This window comes from Anolis carolinensis, chromosome 2 (genome assembly GCF_035594765.1).
Source record: "Anolis carolinensis isolate JA03-04 chromosome 2, rAnoCar3.1.pri, whole genome shotgun sequence".
Lineage (NCBI taxonomy): Eukaryota > Metazoa > Chordata > Lepidosauria > Squamata > Dactyloidae > Anolis > Anolis carolinensis.
The window spans coordinates 31,892,628-31,909,443 of record NC_085842.1 but is presented as its reverse complement, the minus strand read 5'-3'; the positions used below and the strand labels follow the sequence as shown (position 1 = coordinate 31,909,443).

Here is a 16,816-nt window from a genome sequence, read left to right as displayed (position 1 = left end):
GCCTCAGGAGGAAACTCAGAGCCCCTGGTGGCCAAGAAGAGAAGGCACCCTTGTGCAGCTCAGTTGCGCATGCGCTGCTGTTGTCTGTATGTTATTTATTCGTTCAGTCGCTTCCGACTCTTCGTGACCCCATGGACCACGCCAGAGCTTCCTGTCGGCCGTCGCCACCCCCAGCTCCTTCAAGGTCAAGCCAGTTCCTTCAAAGATACCGTCCATCCATTTTGCTCTTGGTCGGCCCCTCTTCCTTTTTCTTACATTTTCCCCAGCATCATTCTCTTCTCTAAGCTTTCCTGTCTTCTCATGATGTGTCCAGCCCTCTTTGACAGAAAAGACTAAAAACTACATAAAATCACAACCCCACAGCATTGAGCCCATGGCAATTAAAAGTGGTGGCAAAGTGTATTAATTCTACAATGTAGATGCAGCCTCCAGTTCTATTGAGTTAGTCACTGTAAAACTGAATTTGCCTGTATCTTTTTCACATGTACTGTTTTTGGCAGGCCCTGACCTATAAGATAGGTAAAGGTTTCCCCAGACGTTAAGTCCAGTCATTTCTGACTCTGAGGGTTGGTGCTCATCTCAATTTCTAAGCCGAATAGCCAGTGTTGTCCGTAGACACCTCCAAGGTCATGTGGCTGGCATGACTGCATGGAGCACTGTTACCTTCCCGCCGGAGCGGTACCTATTGATCTACTCACATTGGCATATTTTCGAACTGCTAGGTTGGCAGGAGCTGGAGCAAACAGCGGGCGCTCATTCTGCTCCCCGGATTCGAACCTGTGGCCTTTTGGTCCACAAGTTCAGCAGCTCAGCGCTTTAACACACTTCGCCACTGGAGGCCCCCGCCCTGACCTATAGCTGCATATTTTAAGTACATTTTATACATTTTTATGTTCATTCTATCAATATTTTGAACGTTCTCACTATCAATGGAAGCATTGATGGCTAAAGGCTAACATAGGGAAGAGAAAAAGGCAGAAATTACTCAACACTTTATCAGCCTGGAGAGGGAAAAGAGCACATAATGCAGCAGGGGAAATGCAGCATGTAATAGGTAAAGAGGAATATCTAGCTAGTCTAAACCGATTCAAATCTCCAGGTCCAGATGAATTACATCCAAGCGTATTAAAAGAACTGGCAGAAGTAATTTCAGAACCAATGGCAACAATCTTTGAGAATTCCTGGAGAACAAGAGAAGTTCCAGCAGACTGGACAAAATCCCCATCTTCAAAAAGCGGGGTGGGAGAGGACCCCTAACAATTATTACTTAGTCATCCTGACTAGGAAAGATTTTAAGAGCAAAGACAATCTGTAAACACTTAGAAAGGAATGCCATGATCACTAAAAGTCAACATGGGTTTATCAAAAACAAGTCATGCCAGACTAACTTTATCTCTTTTCTTGATAGAGTTACAAGCCTGGTAGATGAAAGGGATGCTGTGATTGTAGCATATCTTGACTTCAGTAAGGACTTTGACAAGGTCCCCCACTATATTTTTGCAAAAAGCTAGTAAAATGTGAGCTAGACTATGTAACCAGTAGAACAGCCAAACCCAAAGGGCGCTCACCATTGGTTTGACTTCATTCTAGAAATAATTAACCAGTGGGGTGCCCAGCCATATTATCATACAGTAGAGTCTCACTTATCCAACACTCGCTTATCCAACGTTCTGGATTATCCAACACATTTTTGTAGTCAATGTTTTCAATATATCATGATATTTTGGTGCTAAATTCGTAAATACAGTAATTACTACATAGCATTACTATGTAGTGAACTACTTTTTCAGTCAAATTTGTTATATAACATGATGTTTTGGTCCTTAATTTGTAAAATCATAACCTAATTTGATGTTTAATAGACTTTTCCTTGATCCCTCCTTATTATCCAACATATTCGCTTATCCAACGTCCTGCCGGCCCGTTTATGTTGGATAAGTGAGACTCTACTGTATATGGTACATAAACATTGTAAAAGGCTCTATTACTTGAAAATAAAGGAGGCAAATGGGAAGAGAAGAGAGAAACTGGGACATGAGTCTACACTAGGCATGGGCAAACTTGGGCCCTCCAGATGTTTTGGAGTTCAACTCCCACAATTCATAACAGTCGATAATTTGATGTTTAATAGGCTTTTCCTTAATCCCTCCTTATTATCCAACATATTCGCTTATCCAACGTTCTGCCGGCCTGTTTATGTTGGATAAGTGAGACTCTACTGTAGTTGTTATACTCTAAAATGTCGTTTTTGTGGCTGCCACAAACTATGTTGCATTGATTGAGACTCTATGAGATATTCCTTGAAAAACTAGAGCAAAATCTGCTGAAGGCTGTTTTGCAAAAACAAAAATTTTGCAGTTTAATACACTTTCCCCATGTTTGGAATTGTGGGAGGTGACGTCCAAAACACCCGGAGGGCTGAACTTTGCCCATGCCTGGGTTTATCCACCGGTTTGTGGATAAAACTGAATGGCTGTGTCTTGAAATGATGCGTGTCTCTTTAAAAGGAAAGGTTTGGCTAGCTCTGGTGTATATAGCAGAGCATGAAGGCGCAGTGCGGCGTCCGGCCGGCAGGGGCCGCTGTTCGGCAGCATTGCGGGGCAGGCGGCGCCCTCTGCGCCTGCGCCTCTGCATTCGGAGGCGGAGTTGGCCCAGAGCAGGAGCTGGCTACCTTGCCTGCCTGCATGCTCCTTCGAGGAGATCCAGTCATTGTGCAAGAGGAGCAAGCAGCTCCATCTTAGTGCCAGCTCTCCTTGATGTTCAAAGGAGAGGGAGATCCGGTGGCTGCAAGGGGAAAAGGAAGAAGGAAAACACAGAGAAGTAGGTAAGGAGGGAGGGAAGGACTCTCTCGGTTTGGATGGGAGCTGAGAGGTGCATCTTCACTGCACAATTAATGCACTTTGACACCGCGTTACCGCAGGTTGGATTTACACGGACACATAATCCAGATTATCGAATCAAATAATCCAGGTTATCATCTTTGAACTGGATTATATGAGTCCACACTGTCATATAATCTAGTTCAAAGTGGAGAATCTGGATTATTTTATACAGCAGTGTAAATGGGGCCTCTGCCAATACATCAAAATCACCTTGGGAGACTTCAACTAGGTGTGTGCAGTATTTTTATTTTATTTTATTTTATTGCTGTATAGTTAGCTCCAGCTCCTGCCAACCTAGCAGTTCGAAAACGTGCCAATGTGAGTAGATCAATAGGTACCGGTCCGGCAGGAAGGTAATGGCGCTCCATGCAGTCATGCCAGCCACATGACCTTGGAGGTGTCTATGGACAACGCCGGTTCTTCGGCTTAGAAATGGAGATGAACACCAACCCCCAGAGTCAGACATGACTTGACTTAACATCAGGGGAAACCTTTTTACTTATTATTCCACAGATATATAAACCCCACTTGCTTAGTTTCCAACAGACCTCACAACATCTGAGGATGCCTGCCATAGATATGGGCAAGCATACTTCTGGAACATGGCCATACAGCCCAGAAAACTCACAGCTACGCAGTGATTTCTGCCATGAAAACCTTTGACAACACAGTTCCCAATCTGCCTAACAACAGCCTTACCCAGTCCTCATTTTATTAGCTTGTTTGCACAGATATCACGGGGACCTTGTTGAAGGCCTTACTGAAATCAAGATATGCTACATCCATGGCATTCCTTTCATCTACCAAGCTTTTAACTCTTATCAAAAAGAGAGATAAGATTAGTCTGGCATGACTTGTTTTTAAGGAACTCATGTTGACTCTTAAGTGCTCGCGGCATTCCTGTCTAAGTGCTCACAGACTGGTTAATGATCTGCTCCAGAATCTTTCCTGGTATTGATGTCAGGAATGACTAGGCGGCAATTGTTTGGATCCTCTTCCCCTTCTGAGTTTTCAATCTGCTGAGACTATTTCTGCTCCCAGAATTCGCAACGACAATTGCCAGTGATTCTGAGATTACTTCTGAAAATTCTTTTAATATTCTCAGATATAGTTCATTTGTCACAGCAGACTTGAATCCATTTAGAGCAGCCAGGCGCTGCTGTACATAATTATCTTCCCCTATTTTGTGTTGCAATTCTCCTACTGCATCACCTGCTCCATTTCATGCAAGTAGAGAGTTAGAATGAATGCAGTTTGACACCACTTTAACTGCCATGGCTCAATGCTTTGGGATCCTGAGAGTTGTACTTTGATGAAGCGCCAGCACTCTTTGGCAGGGCTGAAGGCCTTATGAAACTAAGGCTCCCATGATCCCAAAGCATTGAACTGTGGTAGTTAAAGTGGTGTCAAACTGCATCAATGCTACAGTGTTGATGCAACTTAAGTCATACTTGTGTGTAATAGAGCACTGGGAAATGGCATTTCTCCTTCGGAGGCTGGGTGGCCATCTGTCAGGAGTGTTTTGATTGTTCTTTTCCTGTATGGCGTGGGTTGGACTTAATGCCCATGTAGACTCTTCCAACTCTTATTATTCTATGATTGTCTAAGCAAATTCTTTCCTAGTTTGCCTATTTGGGGTGGTGGTGTTTAGTTGTTAAACATTTCCTCCCACTTTTGATATGAGACAAGGCACTACTAAATTTTCTAAAAGCAAAGTAGTGGGTTGCCAAATTTTAATCCAGACAGTGTAAATAATAATAATAATAACCCCAAGTTTTAATTAAGTGTCTCATGCGGCCCGCCCTGTTATATATATATATATATATATATATATATATATATATTGTGTTGCAGTGTATATGATTATTTATTGTATTGTTTAATTGTATTGTGATATGTTGTTTTATATTTTGCTATATTGTACTGTTCTGGGCATGGCCCCATGTAAGCCGCCCCGAGTCCCCGTTGGGGAGATGGTGGCGGGGTATAAATAAAGTTTTATTATTAATAAATATTAATAATAATAATAACAACAACAACAACAACAATAACAGTAATAATAGCAGCAACATAGGGAGATGTCTTAATCCAGACAGCGTTGTTATTATTATTTATTATTGTTATTGTTGTTGTTGTTGTTGTTGCAACATAGGGATATCGCTTATACCAGGAGTAGAGTCATTGGTCTACATAGCCCAATATTGTCAATTCTGGTAGTAATTCTTCAAAAAATTAGGCAGGAGTATTTCCAAGTCCCATAAAAAAAATTCCTGATGTTCCCTGGTGGTCTTCCATGCAAGTGTTAACCTGATCTGACCCTGCTTCACTTTCAAATCCCAATAAGATGGGCTGGGTGCTGTTGTGGTCTTTAATATAGATGTTTCTTTGTATTCTCCAGGAGTCCTCTTCATCCTGATAGATAGCAAAATTTCATCTTGGGCTTCACTGGCACCAAGGTAGGCAGTTTTCTGTGTAATGCAGTTCTGTTATTTTATATCTTTGTAGGTCAGTGAACCCCAAAAACCTGACAGTGGAAAGATTATCTACAGCTAGATCTACACTAACAAGTTAATTCAGTTTCAGATCTACTGAAAAAGGCTATTTGGTGGCCCACCTAGAACAGAGCTTTCCAAAATGTGTGTTGCAACACATTAGTGTGTCGGCTTCATTGAGTGAATGCAACAAGAAAATACAGAAATCTTGCAAAAGTATGTTAGTATCTTACAAATGACATACTGTATTTTTAAAATATATAAATGAAAAGTTTTCATGAGATACGTTGTATCCCTTTAGATTTTGTTATTACAATTTATGTTTGTGTCTGTGACTCCCTCTACACTGCCACTTTCTCTGCTTGCACTGGATTATATGTCTACACTGTCATATAATCCAGTTCAAAACAGATAATCTGGATTTTGTATGGCAGTGTAGAAGGGGTCTGAGTCATGTCAGTTAAAGTGGGATCAAATTGCATTAATTCCACAGCATAGTAGATATACCCCAGGATTCTGGGAGATCAGAGTTCAAGTCCCTGCTTGGCCATGGAAATCCATTGGGTGGCCATGAGCAAATCACACTCTTTCAGTACAGCAAAGGGTAAACCCATTCTGAATAAATCCTGCCAGGTTTGTAATACGTTCACCTCAAAAGTGACATGTCAGAGATGACTTGAAAGCACACAGCAACAATGACAAAATCAACTTCCCTTTTTCTGTTCTAAATGGGGCTGATTGGAGTTGGACACATGTGGAAGGCATTTTCAACCTTTCCTTAGCAGGAGGCCTAATTCTTCATTCACCTTTTGCTTAAATCCTGGAAACACCGAGTAAGCATGTGCTAGTGACTTTCTCAGCTCTTCTGGGATTGCGGTTTGAGTGTGCTTTAAGAATGAAAGGTGTTGTCTCTTTCTTAAAGATGCAGGTGGCCTTTGATGAGGTGGCTCTGCCTTTCACTGAGCAGGAATGGGCCTTGCTGGATGCGAACAAAAGAGCGCTCTACTGGGATGTCATGCAGGAGAATTACCGGCATGTGATTTCATTGGGTGAGCATCCTTCCTTCTTTCTTGGAGTTTTTTCTTAGAGAGACACAAAACTTGATCTTCCCAAAGGCACTAGGACTCTCTTTAAAAAGGCAATGTGACTCAAAGGTTTTTGGTGGAGGGAGAGGGGAGAGATTTTGCTATCGCTGTTCCAGTTTTCCTATTTGCAGCCATCCTGATGTATCACACAGATACATCACACATGGTGGCATCCAAACATCCCACTGGAACAGGGGCAAATTTGGCAGTGACAATTTTCAAAAATGAAACCTGTTTTGTTACCTGTATGTAACCCATTCTGTTTTTCTCGGTCTTAGTCACACTTGGATTTAACAGGATCCTAAAATATAAACTGTGGCTAACTATTGTATCTACTAGTCTCGTGCATTTGTGTGGAATCACTATCTGTTTCTGTTTATCCCATTCATACAGCCCGTTTCTGTCCGCCGCTTCCTAAAATGGGTGCCTATACAAATGAGCTTTTCTGCCCAAGGTCCGAAAAACTGAAGATTTTTTAACCTTGGCCGGCAAAGTGCCAGGGCCTGTAGGTCCTGCTAGGCCCCGCTAGCCAGGCCTACGAGCGTCGAGCCCTTGGCTGTAGGGTGCTTGGTGCTTGGTTGTACGCCCTGCCAGCCGGGCCTTACGAGAGTCGAGTGCTTGGTGCCCAGCTGTAGGTCCTGCCAGCCAGGCTTTATATTCGAGCAGGCCCAGTGCTCTTCTGTAGGTCCTACCAGCTAGGGCCTCCATCCGAGCAGGCCCAGTGTTTAGCTGTAGGCCCTGGGTGGCAGGGACTACAGCCAACATGGTGAAAATCATCCGAAGAAACGACTACCATTTCTCTCTTTTTTGTTTCGCTGTTGTTTCCATTCCGGAGGAGGTTGTACTGTTCTGTGACATCTGAATGGACGGATCGGTATGAAAACACGAAATAAACAGATGAAACGGTATCCGGGCCCATGGCTATTATCTGCACTATTGTATCAACTATCTGTTTTCAGTTGGGATATTAGTATTATCCTGGGATTGTAGAAGTTTCCTCCAACATATGAGCCAAATAGTTGAAAGCAATGTACTAAAATAGAAGTTGAGGTTGTGTTGCATGTTTTTCGAAGAAGAAAGACTATGGAATGTCACATTATCACATGACTAATGCCTCTTCTGTAATTTTCAGGAATCCTGCTTAGTTTGACAGATGACGACAGTTCATCCCAGCTTCCATTGATGATGTCCTGTTTTTCTAACAGCATAGAGTTTCCCCAGGTAGGCATTATGTTTTTTGGGGGTGTATGGTATTCTAAGGAAAGACAAGGAACAAAAGAAAAGAAAGAAAATGAGAGTTTCCATTATATCTTTTCTACCCAATTTTGGGAACAATCTTATGGCAACCCTAAAGTGAGCCTATTACTGGGTTTTCTTGCCAGGTTTTCTGTAGCAGGAGTTTGCCTTTGCCTTCCTTTGAGGCTGAGACTGGCCCAAGGTCACCAAGTGGGTTTCTATAGATGAACAGAGATTTGAACTCTGGTCTCCAAAGTCCAAAATTCAGACCATTTCACCACACTGTCTCATACGTTTATGATTTTTTTTTAAGCTTGTAAGTCTTCCTTGAGAAATTCTGGCATTTTTCATTGGCAACAGTAACTTCTATGACTTCTGCATTTTTTATAATATGATAAATCTCAGAGATGGAACTGAATAGTGAAGAAAGCCAGAAGGCTTGCTAGTGAAAGGATTATGGTTGGTATTGTGGCGTAGATTGCGGTTTGGCACATTTTAAGAGCTGTTTTTTTCCCTAACATGCAGGTAGCATTTGAGGAGGTGGCTCTGCATTTCACACGGCAAGAATGGGCTTTGATGGATGCGAATGGAAGAGCCCTGTACTGGGATGTCATGCAAGAGAACTACCAGCATGTGACTTCATTGGGTAAGCTTTCTGCTCATATTTTTCCCCAATAGGACTCAAAGTTTGGGCTGCTCAGATGCAGTTGGGCTCCTTTAAAAACAGGGGTGGAAATCAGTGTGGTGATTTGCGGAAAGCCCAGAAAGACTGGACTTTGATAAGGTTAAATTCTGTATGAGACTAGAGTTTTATTTCTTGGGGATGTGGAATGGCCATCTAGAACAGGCATGGGCAAACTCCAGGTGTTTTGGGCTTCAACTCCCATTTCTAACAGTCGGTAAGCTGTTAGGGATTTCTGGGAGTTGAAGTCCAAAACACTTGGAGGGCCAAAGTTTACCCATGCCTGTTCTAGAAAGAACATTTGGGAGAATGCTATAATATATTATAACTGCCACAAGAATTGTTTATGCTCAGAGATGGAAAGAATCAGTTGTCCTAACACAAGAAGAATGGCTGATGAAGCTCTATGAATTAACCAGGATGGGCAAATTGGGCATACTGAGTAAGGGGAAATCTTTTAAAAAGATCGGGACTTGTCCATTTAGTTTTCCTAACAATGGTGGGGGTATTTGTGAACTGAATTGAATTTGTAGAGTGCTTCCAAAAGTAGATGTGACTATATAATGATCATTTAACAGGAGTAGAATAACAAAGGGTGATAACCATCAGATACAGAGTGGAAAGTTTGCAGATCTTTTGTTTGTTTATTTGTGTTTCCATTGTTTTAATAGTTGCCTAGTTGCAATATTGCAGTAGTAGATAGTATGTAGTTTCCAGTTTTATTTATCTTTTAAAAAAATCACGTACATGTTTTATTTTGGGTTTCCCCCTTAAAATAAAAATATTCAAAGAAAAAGAGGGGTGGAAATCACGCAGCCCTCCAGATGTTGTTGGACTGCAACTCACAGCAGGCCTCATTGCTGGCTTTGCTGCTAATGCTGTTGGGAGTAACAGTCTAACAACATCTGGAGGGCAAATGGTCCTCATTTCTATTTTTAAAAGAATCAGGTGAACCAGTCTAGGTCTTGCTTCAAAAGAAGCAAGGATTCCTCCTTGCTTTGAATGTTTCACAACAAGAAGAGCCATGCATTCGTTCTGCTATGTACTCTGCTTCATTCCCATCATATGACTTAGGAGAGAGAGAAACAATGAGCATGAGTAAATCAATATTATGCATTTTAAGCAACTCAGATTCTGATATATAAATGCAGTGTGACCTTCTTGTTCATGTCAGTTTAAAACAGGTATATATCATAGCACAATGACAAATTTATTGTCTTGGTTTTTGGGCCTGTTCCTTGGGTTGCTTGGAGCATTGATTCAGAAGACTGCATTAGATAGACTGCATAACTCTAGTTTCTTAGATATGGTTACCATGATTTTCTGAGGGCGAGCAAATGAAGACTAGTATATAACATATTCTCTATCGCAGATAGAGAGGAACTGGTGTTATTTTTGAAACCAGCAGGTTTACTATCCTTAGAAACAGGACTAACATTTGTGGCACCAACATGTGGGTTGGCCAGTGTAATGGGGTGAGGCAGGAAATAGATGGGGATTTTCTGGTAGATCTCTGGGTGGTAGGCTGTACTTAGCAAGGGATTTTGGCCTCCCAGCAACAACCGGCCCAGTCTAACCTATACCATTAAAAGTAAGAAAGTTGAAAAAGATCAAGGTTGGATTGTGCTTAGTTCAACAACATATGTGCACTGTATTGCCTACAAAAGCAACCATCATAATCTAAATATAACTATGGCAGTGTTGTACGGACAGTATAGGAAAAGAAATGCTGTCAACTTACACCAGCCATTTGATAAATAAATTTCATTGTAGGTGTATTGCAGTAATAAACTGGCTTTCTTCCTCATTCTGAACAGGACTTCCAATGGTGCAGTCCAGCATCCCTGCTCATCTCAAACAAGCGAAAGAACTGTGGAGATGGCGTTTCCAGGGGCATCAGGGAAAACTGCCCTTGACAAAATTTATTCAAGGTGAGATAGAGGCTCAACCTGTGGGTCCCCAGATGTTTTGGCCTTCAACTCTCAGAAATCCTAACAGCTGATAAATTGGCTGGGATTTCTGGAAGTTGTAGGCCAAAACACAGGTTGAGAACCCCTGGGCTGAAGGAATATGTAATGATGAAGTCAGGTATCTTTTTAATAGTAGTTTCTCTACCCTTTCTTTGAAAGTAGCCAGTTTAGAGCAAAAGCTTTTAGTGCAAACCACCCTTTGGCAGAGAAGGCTAAAAGACCTGTAAAACTACAACTCCCAGGACTCCGTAGCATTGAGCCATGGCAGCTAAAGTGGTATCAAACTGCATTACTTTTACAGTGTAGATACAGTCCCATTCTTGCTCTTCTACTTTTTCATCCCCCCCCCTCCAGTTTTTATTGAAAGTCTGTCATTTTTTTCTTTGTAGGGAATGGTTGTCAACAAAGGAGTCTGGAAACCATGGAACTATGTAGAAGGTTGTTGAGTCGTTCCCAAGAGACGAACTCTCCTAAACATGAGGCCAATAATAATGGGCAAAAGCTAGAAAATTGTCAGGAGAATCAGATACTGGAGAGACCTGGAGAAACAGCTCATTTGAATGGAGGCATCAAGGCTGCAAAGTGTCCTCCCACCGGTGTGGGAGAAAGGAAGGATTCTTGTCCGAAATGTGGGAAAACCTTCTGTCACAAATCTGCACTCACTGCGCACCTGAGAATCCACACAGGAGAGAAGCCGTATCAGTGCCTGGAATGTGGGAAAAGCTTCAACCAGAGCTCAGCCCTCACCCAACACCAGAGAATCCACACTGGCGAAAAACCCTACATTTGTCCCAGTTGTGACAAAAGGTTCAGCCAAAGCTCCGCCCTGACTCAGCATCAGAGGATCCATACTGGAGAGAGGTTTTATGCTTGCCTCGACTGCTCAAAAACCTTTGTTTACCAGTCAGCTCTGATTCGGCATCGGAGGATCCACACGGGGGAAAAGTGCTACAAGTGCCCTGAATGTGGGAAAGGCTTCAACCAAAGCTCCAATCTTATTACGCACCGGAAAATTCATAATGGTAAGGAGGAGCGGTTATTATATATACCCACGTATAAGTACACCTTGTGTATAAGTTGAAGGTACAAGAATTTTGCTATGACCTGTGGATAAGTTGAGAAAACACCAATGCTGCCTAAAGAAGTCTGGTTCCCCTGACCATTTCTGCTGTTTCCATAGAAAGATCAGAAGTAGCGTCATGAGAGAGACAATAGAAGAGGTCAGTGTTTCTTTTAGCCAAATGAACTAAACTCTTGCATTTGCCACTCTACACAGAGAATGGGCTGGTTCCTTTTTTGATAAGAGCGAAGGTACAGTACTCACATTAACCTGTAGATAAGTTGACCCAGTCTTTTGGAGGTTGATTAAATTACTTTTTTTTACCTATACATGACTATATAGGGTAATTGTCCTGTTCAGGACTGATCTCCCTAACTAGTCTAATAATAATCCTGCTTTGACCTTTAGTTATAAAGCTTGAGCATCCCTTAGTCAGAATTCCAAAATACTCCAAAAATCCAAAATTGTCCACTTGGGTGGTTGAGATAATGACGTCTTTGTTTTCTGATTGTTCAGTGGACACAAACTTTGTTTCATGTACAAAAATATTTAAAATGTTGTGTATAAAGGCTGTGTAAGCATAAATTAATTTCATATTTAGTCTTGGGTCCCTTCCCCAAAATATCTCACTATGTATATATGTGCAAATAGAGGTGTTCCAAAATCCAAAACAGTTCTGCTCCCAAGCATTATGTATAAGGGATACTCAACCTGTAATGAATAAAACTGAATGCTGAACATTTCACCGATCACCGAAGATACTCAGAGCACTTTTCCTGCACAGATCACTGTGGGTCAAGTCGTGGTTGTTTGTCATCATGTACAGTCACTCATGGCCAAGTATGATTGTCTTCCAGAGGTAAAGTCTTGGTGCTAGAGTCATAAATGATGGTGAATAACTTTTCATGGTCTTTCATGTTAAAGACATGCATTTCCAGATGGAAGGTGGTCATGACAGGGGTTTGCTTGATATTCCTTCCTTCCTCTTGGCACATTTCTCCCTTTTGCCCTGTATTTGTGCCTCTTCAAAATCCATAGTACCTCCAGTCAGAAAGTTCAAGGACCAGTGTTTATGCCATATTTTTTCAGATTAGCTTTAAGCTCATCTTCAAATCTCTTTCATTGTCCATTAACATTCTGCTTTCCATTCTTAAGTTGAAAAAAAGTAACTGCTGTAGGAGACAGTGATCATACAATCGGACAACTTGGCCAGTTCAGCAAAGTTGATGGCAGGGTTGTGGCCTTCATTTGGCTCCGAATCTGAGAGGATCTGCCATTTTTGGTTACATGATACATTCTTTCCCTTCCCTTTTCTCTTTATTTTGCAGGAAATGGGACAGTATGTAGGAATGAGAAGAAGAATCCTCGGTCAGAAAGTCGCACACAATTAGAAGCCCACACAGCAGTCCATAAGCCATCAAAGCCAGTTTCTTCTCCTCAGACTCCTCAACTGGAGAAAGATCTTCTCCACCAGAAATCTATGGAGAACAATTCCTCAATTCTTCCAGCTCAGAATGGGGTTCCAGAGGGTTTCATCCCTCAGAAAATCAGAATAAAAACCCCTCGGGTTAAGAGAGCCCTTGTGTGCCTGGAGTGCGGAAAGAGCTTCAAGTACAGCTCCCATCTGGTTAACCACGAGAGGATCCACACGGGAGAGAAGCCTTACAACTGCACAGATTGTGGGAAGAACTTCATCCAGAGCTCGGCCCTCAAGAGGCACCAGAGGAGCCACCGAGGCGACCGTCCTTACCAGTGTGCCGACTGCGGGAAGAGCTTCAGCCGGAACTCGCACCTGGCGAAGCACCGAGGGATTCACACTGGAGAGAAACCATTTGAGTGTCTCGACTGTGGGAAGAAATTCAGTGTTAAAATGAACCTGGCAATTCACCGGCGAATCCATACTGGGGAGAAACCTTATACATGCCCAGAGTGTGGAAAGAGTTTCAGCCAGCGGCCCCATTTCATCATCCATCGGAGGATCCACACCGGTGAGAAACCTTATTCATGCCCTGACTGCGGGAGGAGCTTTCGGGTGAGCTCCCACCTTGTTACACACCAGAAGGTCCACATGGGGAAGACGTCCTTCATATGTCCCGAATGTGGGAAAAGCTGTAATGGTAGTAAAGAGTTTATTCAACACAAGATGCTCCACATCCATGGAGGAAGCCATAAAGTGTCCAATCTGGGGGTCAGCATTAAAACTGAATTCTGTGATCCTGAGTCTCCTGGTACACCAGGCCGTAGCTATTGGTCTTGAAATAGATTGGCAAATGACTGGCTAGGTTGGGCAAAGAATGGGAAGGCGTTACAGGCTCCCTCTTAGGATTGCAAATGGTGAAATCCTTTATGTGCTTTAGAAGGGGAAACTGTCAATCAAATTGTAAATCATATATCTAGAATGGGCAATTGCCAGGGGCCACACTAGATCCCTCTGGCACCTCAAAGGGCCACACCATTCCGGATCAATTTCTGTTTTTAAATATCCTATATACTCGTGCATAAGTCAACCTCACATGTAAGTCGGAGGTAAGTTTTGAGGTCAAAACTATGTATTTTGAAACAACCCATGGATAAGTAAAGAATCATATTCTACAGCAGTGGTTCCCAACCTTTTTTTGACCAGGGACCACTTTGACGAGGGACCACTCTTCAACATTAGTACCAAAAGGGTTACAAATCAGTTTTTGCTCAACTTTAGATTTGGTTTGGTTATTTGGGGTGCTGATTCAAAAAATTGCATGGGATGGACCACATCAGCCCTAGTTTCTGTTACAGAACATATGCCATCCAGTAGTCACCATCTGCTCGCCCACAGAAAACCATATTTAATAATCTAGAGCTGATGTGGTCTATCCAATGTAATTTTCTGAATCAGCACCCCAAATAACACCAGGAACAGGCCTAAAAACAAAGACACCAAGGCGCCACATGGAACGGCTCCACTCGGAGTGGGAGGAGGAGGAGAAGCAGCAGTCAGGAGGCTTGTTGTCGCACCTTTCATGGGTAATCAGCCTCTCCCTTCTGACATCCTCATTGCCTCGGGACTATAAGTGGGTTTCGCAAGACCAGTCACTCGTTGCAACAGTGTAGTAATGGTGAGGCTGCAGATCATATTTTAGTTCTTGGGGACCACTGGTGGTCCACGGACCACAGGTTGGGAACCACGGCTCTACAGAGAGGGGAAAGCATCAGTGCCATTTTTTAACCAAAGCATTCAAAAAAGCCAGAAATATCAGCAGAAAGAGGAGTGGAGATTGGTGTTTCTTCTAGGTTCTCCTGAGATGGACTAAATTCTTACCTTTCGTCATTCTTGTCATAAAATAGAATTATTCCTTTTTTATAAGAGTTAAGGCACAATGCTCACATTTATCCCTGGATAAGTCAATCTGAGTCTTTTTGGTTTTTTAATTAAAATTTCTAGACTTACATAAGTGTATAGGGCAGGACCCTTCTAGGCATGGTAACAAGAACACAGAAATTAACCCTATGCCCCATGATATTTGTTGAAGGGCTTTTTCAGTTAAAAGAATGCTAGAGGGTCCTTGGAGGGCCTTAAAACAACCTTGGGGTTCACACCCTTCCCCCTTCTGTCTTATGTTACAATTGAGCGCCAAATATAGTTTTATCTTGACCAGAGTCATGTTCTCTGCTCAGTCTTGGCCTTGGGTCCACTGTGATGTCAGCCAAACCTACCTCACTGGGTTGCGGTCAACATGGAGGAAAGCAATTTGTACATATTGACCTTAGTTTCGAGGTCTAAAGGATAAAACATCGGTGCAATCAATACAATGCTATGCAGTTCCACAAGTACAGCATTGGCTCAGGTCATCTGGTGTAGCATCTCTGTTCAGTGAGTATCATCAAGAGCTTTTTGCCTTGAAAATAAAACTTTTTCAGGATGTTGGCATCAGCTGGTAGTAGTGCTGATAAGCATATGTTAAATGGCCCTTTGTCTATCGGCTTTAATATCAGATTGAAGAAGGACGTGAACTTAGTGCAGTACGATTTGACTGCTGTATCTGTGGGATTAGTATCTAGGATTTTATATATCCACATCTTGACAAAGTAAGTCCTCTGGCATTTTCTAGGTCTTCCAGCTTGTATCTGTGGTATTCTTGGGCTCAAAGTCTTTAATTTTAATACCAGCTTGGGTACCCGGTGGTGCCCAAGTTATCTGAAAAAAGCATTATTTGTTTTGGGGTGTTAGATAATATCATTTAGTTAATTAGTAACACTATCAGTTAGAAAAAAGCCAGTCTTTGATTTGCTATTTGCAACAGTCACACTTGCATCTAACAGACAAGAGTTCTTTCTCCCACCTGGGACATTCCACAGATATATAAACCCCACTTGCCTAGTTTCCAACAGACTTCACAACCTCTGAGGATGCCTGCCATAGATGTGGGTGAAACATCAGGAGAAAATGCTTCTGGAACATGGCCATACAGCTGGAAAACTCACAGCAACCCATTCATTCTGTTACTTTTGCCCCAGGTCTCCAATCCTGGATTACGATCCTGTCCTCGAGGGGCGGGGGGAGGTATTAGCTATCCCTCTCATTGGTGTTGTCTGCAAATGTTATATTTATATCATCTATTCCATCGTCCAATATGTTGAATAGCCCTTGGCCCAGGACAGACACCTGCAGCACTCCACTGGTCAATTCTCTCCAAGATGAAAAAGGAGGAGCCAGTGGTTAACCACTTACAAATTCATCTAACTGTAGTATTTAGCCTGCATTTTGTATCTTGTTTCTGCGAATATTATGGGTGAGCCTGTCAAAGGCCTTACTGAAATCAAGCATTGTTTTCGGTCTTCCAAAGAGGTAAGATTAGTTTAGCACGACTTGTTTTTGAGAAACCCATGTTGACTTTTAGTGACCACATCATTCCTTTATTTACTCTCTTCAGTGATAATTTGCTGTTCATGTATTTATCTGTTTGATTATTTCTTGTCTTGTCGAAATTGCTTTGAGTGTCTCCACGGGAGTGGAAGAGTGGTTCATATATTTTATCTTGAAATAAAATTTATATTTAACATTATTTAATTACTTGAAAAGTATTTAAAGTTCTATATTTGGTACATGTACTGAATCCTTCCCCTTTCTGGGAACGAGCGCCCAACTATTTTCATTAATTCATTGAATTTATATCCCACCTTCCTCCCAAGATACTTTTCTTTAATACTTGACATTATAAAAAGATTCACTAAAATCCCATTCTTCTGCACCTATTTCAAAATATTAACAACAGTGTTGGATGCATACAACCTAACCTGGAAGATTTTCATTATTATTGTTGATTTTTATTCAGAAGTACAAGGGAAAGAAAAAAAACATTATTCATACATATTAGTCAGTCCTCTCTGTCAATGTGTTATGCATCCACAAAGTCAACAAAATAACAGCAG

General features: G+C 42.0%; 1 protein-coding gene across 4 annotated transcripts; it reads left to right on the top strand.

The window, feature by feature from the left end:
• Nucleotides 1-138: 138 nt before the first annotated feature.
• On the top strand, nt 139-16,449 carry LOC103277996 (zinc finger protein 883). 4 transcript variants are annotated; one of them, XM_062973710.1, is made up of 8 exons: nt 139-184; nt 5,281-5,338; nt 6,297-6,423; nt 7,592-7,680; nt 8,221-8,341; nt 10,195-10,308; nt 10,737-11,369; nt 12,736-16,449. In XM_062973710.1, the coding sequence occupies exons 3-8, from the start codon at nt 6,297-6,299 to the stop codon at nt 13,662-13,664; spliced, it is 2,013 nt and encodes a 670-aa protein (XP_062829780.1). In that variant the 5' UTR covers nt 139-184; nt 5,281-5,338; the 3' UTR covers nt 13,665-16,449. The 4 variants fall into 4 exon arrangements, with proteins under 4 accessions (XP_062829780.1, XP_008103708.2, XP_062829781.1 ...); XM_062973711.1 differs by lacking the exon at nt 139-184 and adding an exon at nt 2,619-2,820; XM_008105500.3 differs by lacking the exon at nt 139-184 and adding an exon at nt 2,619-2,824.
• The last annotated feature ends 367 nt before the right edge of the window (nt 16,450-16,816 follow it).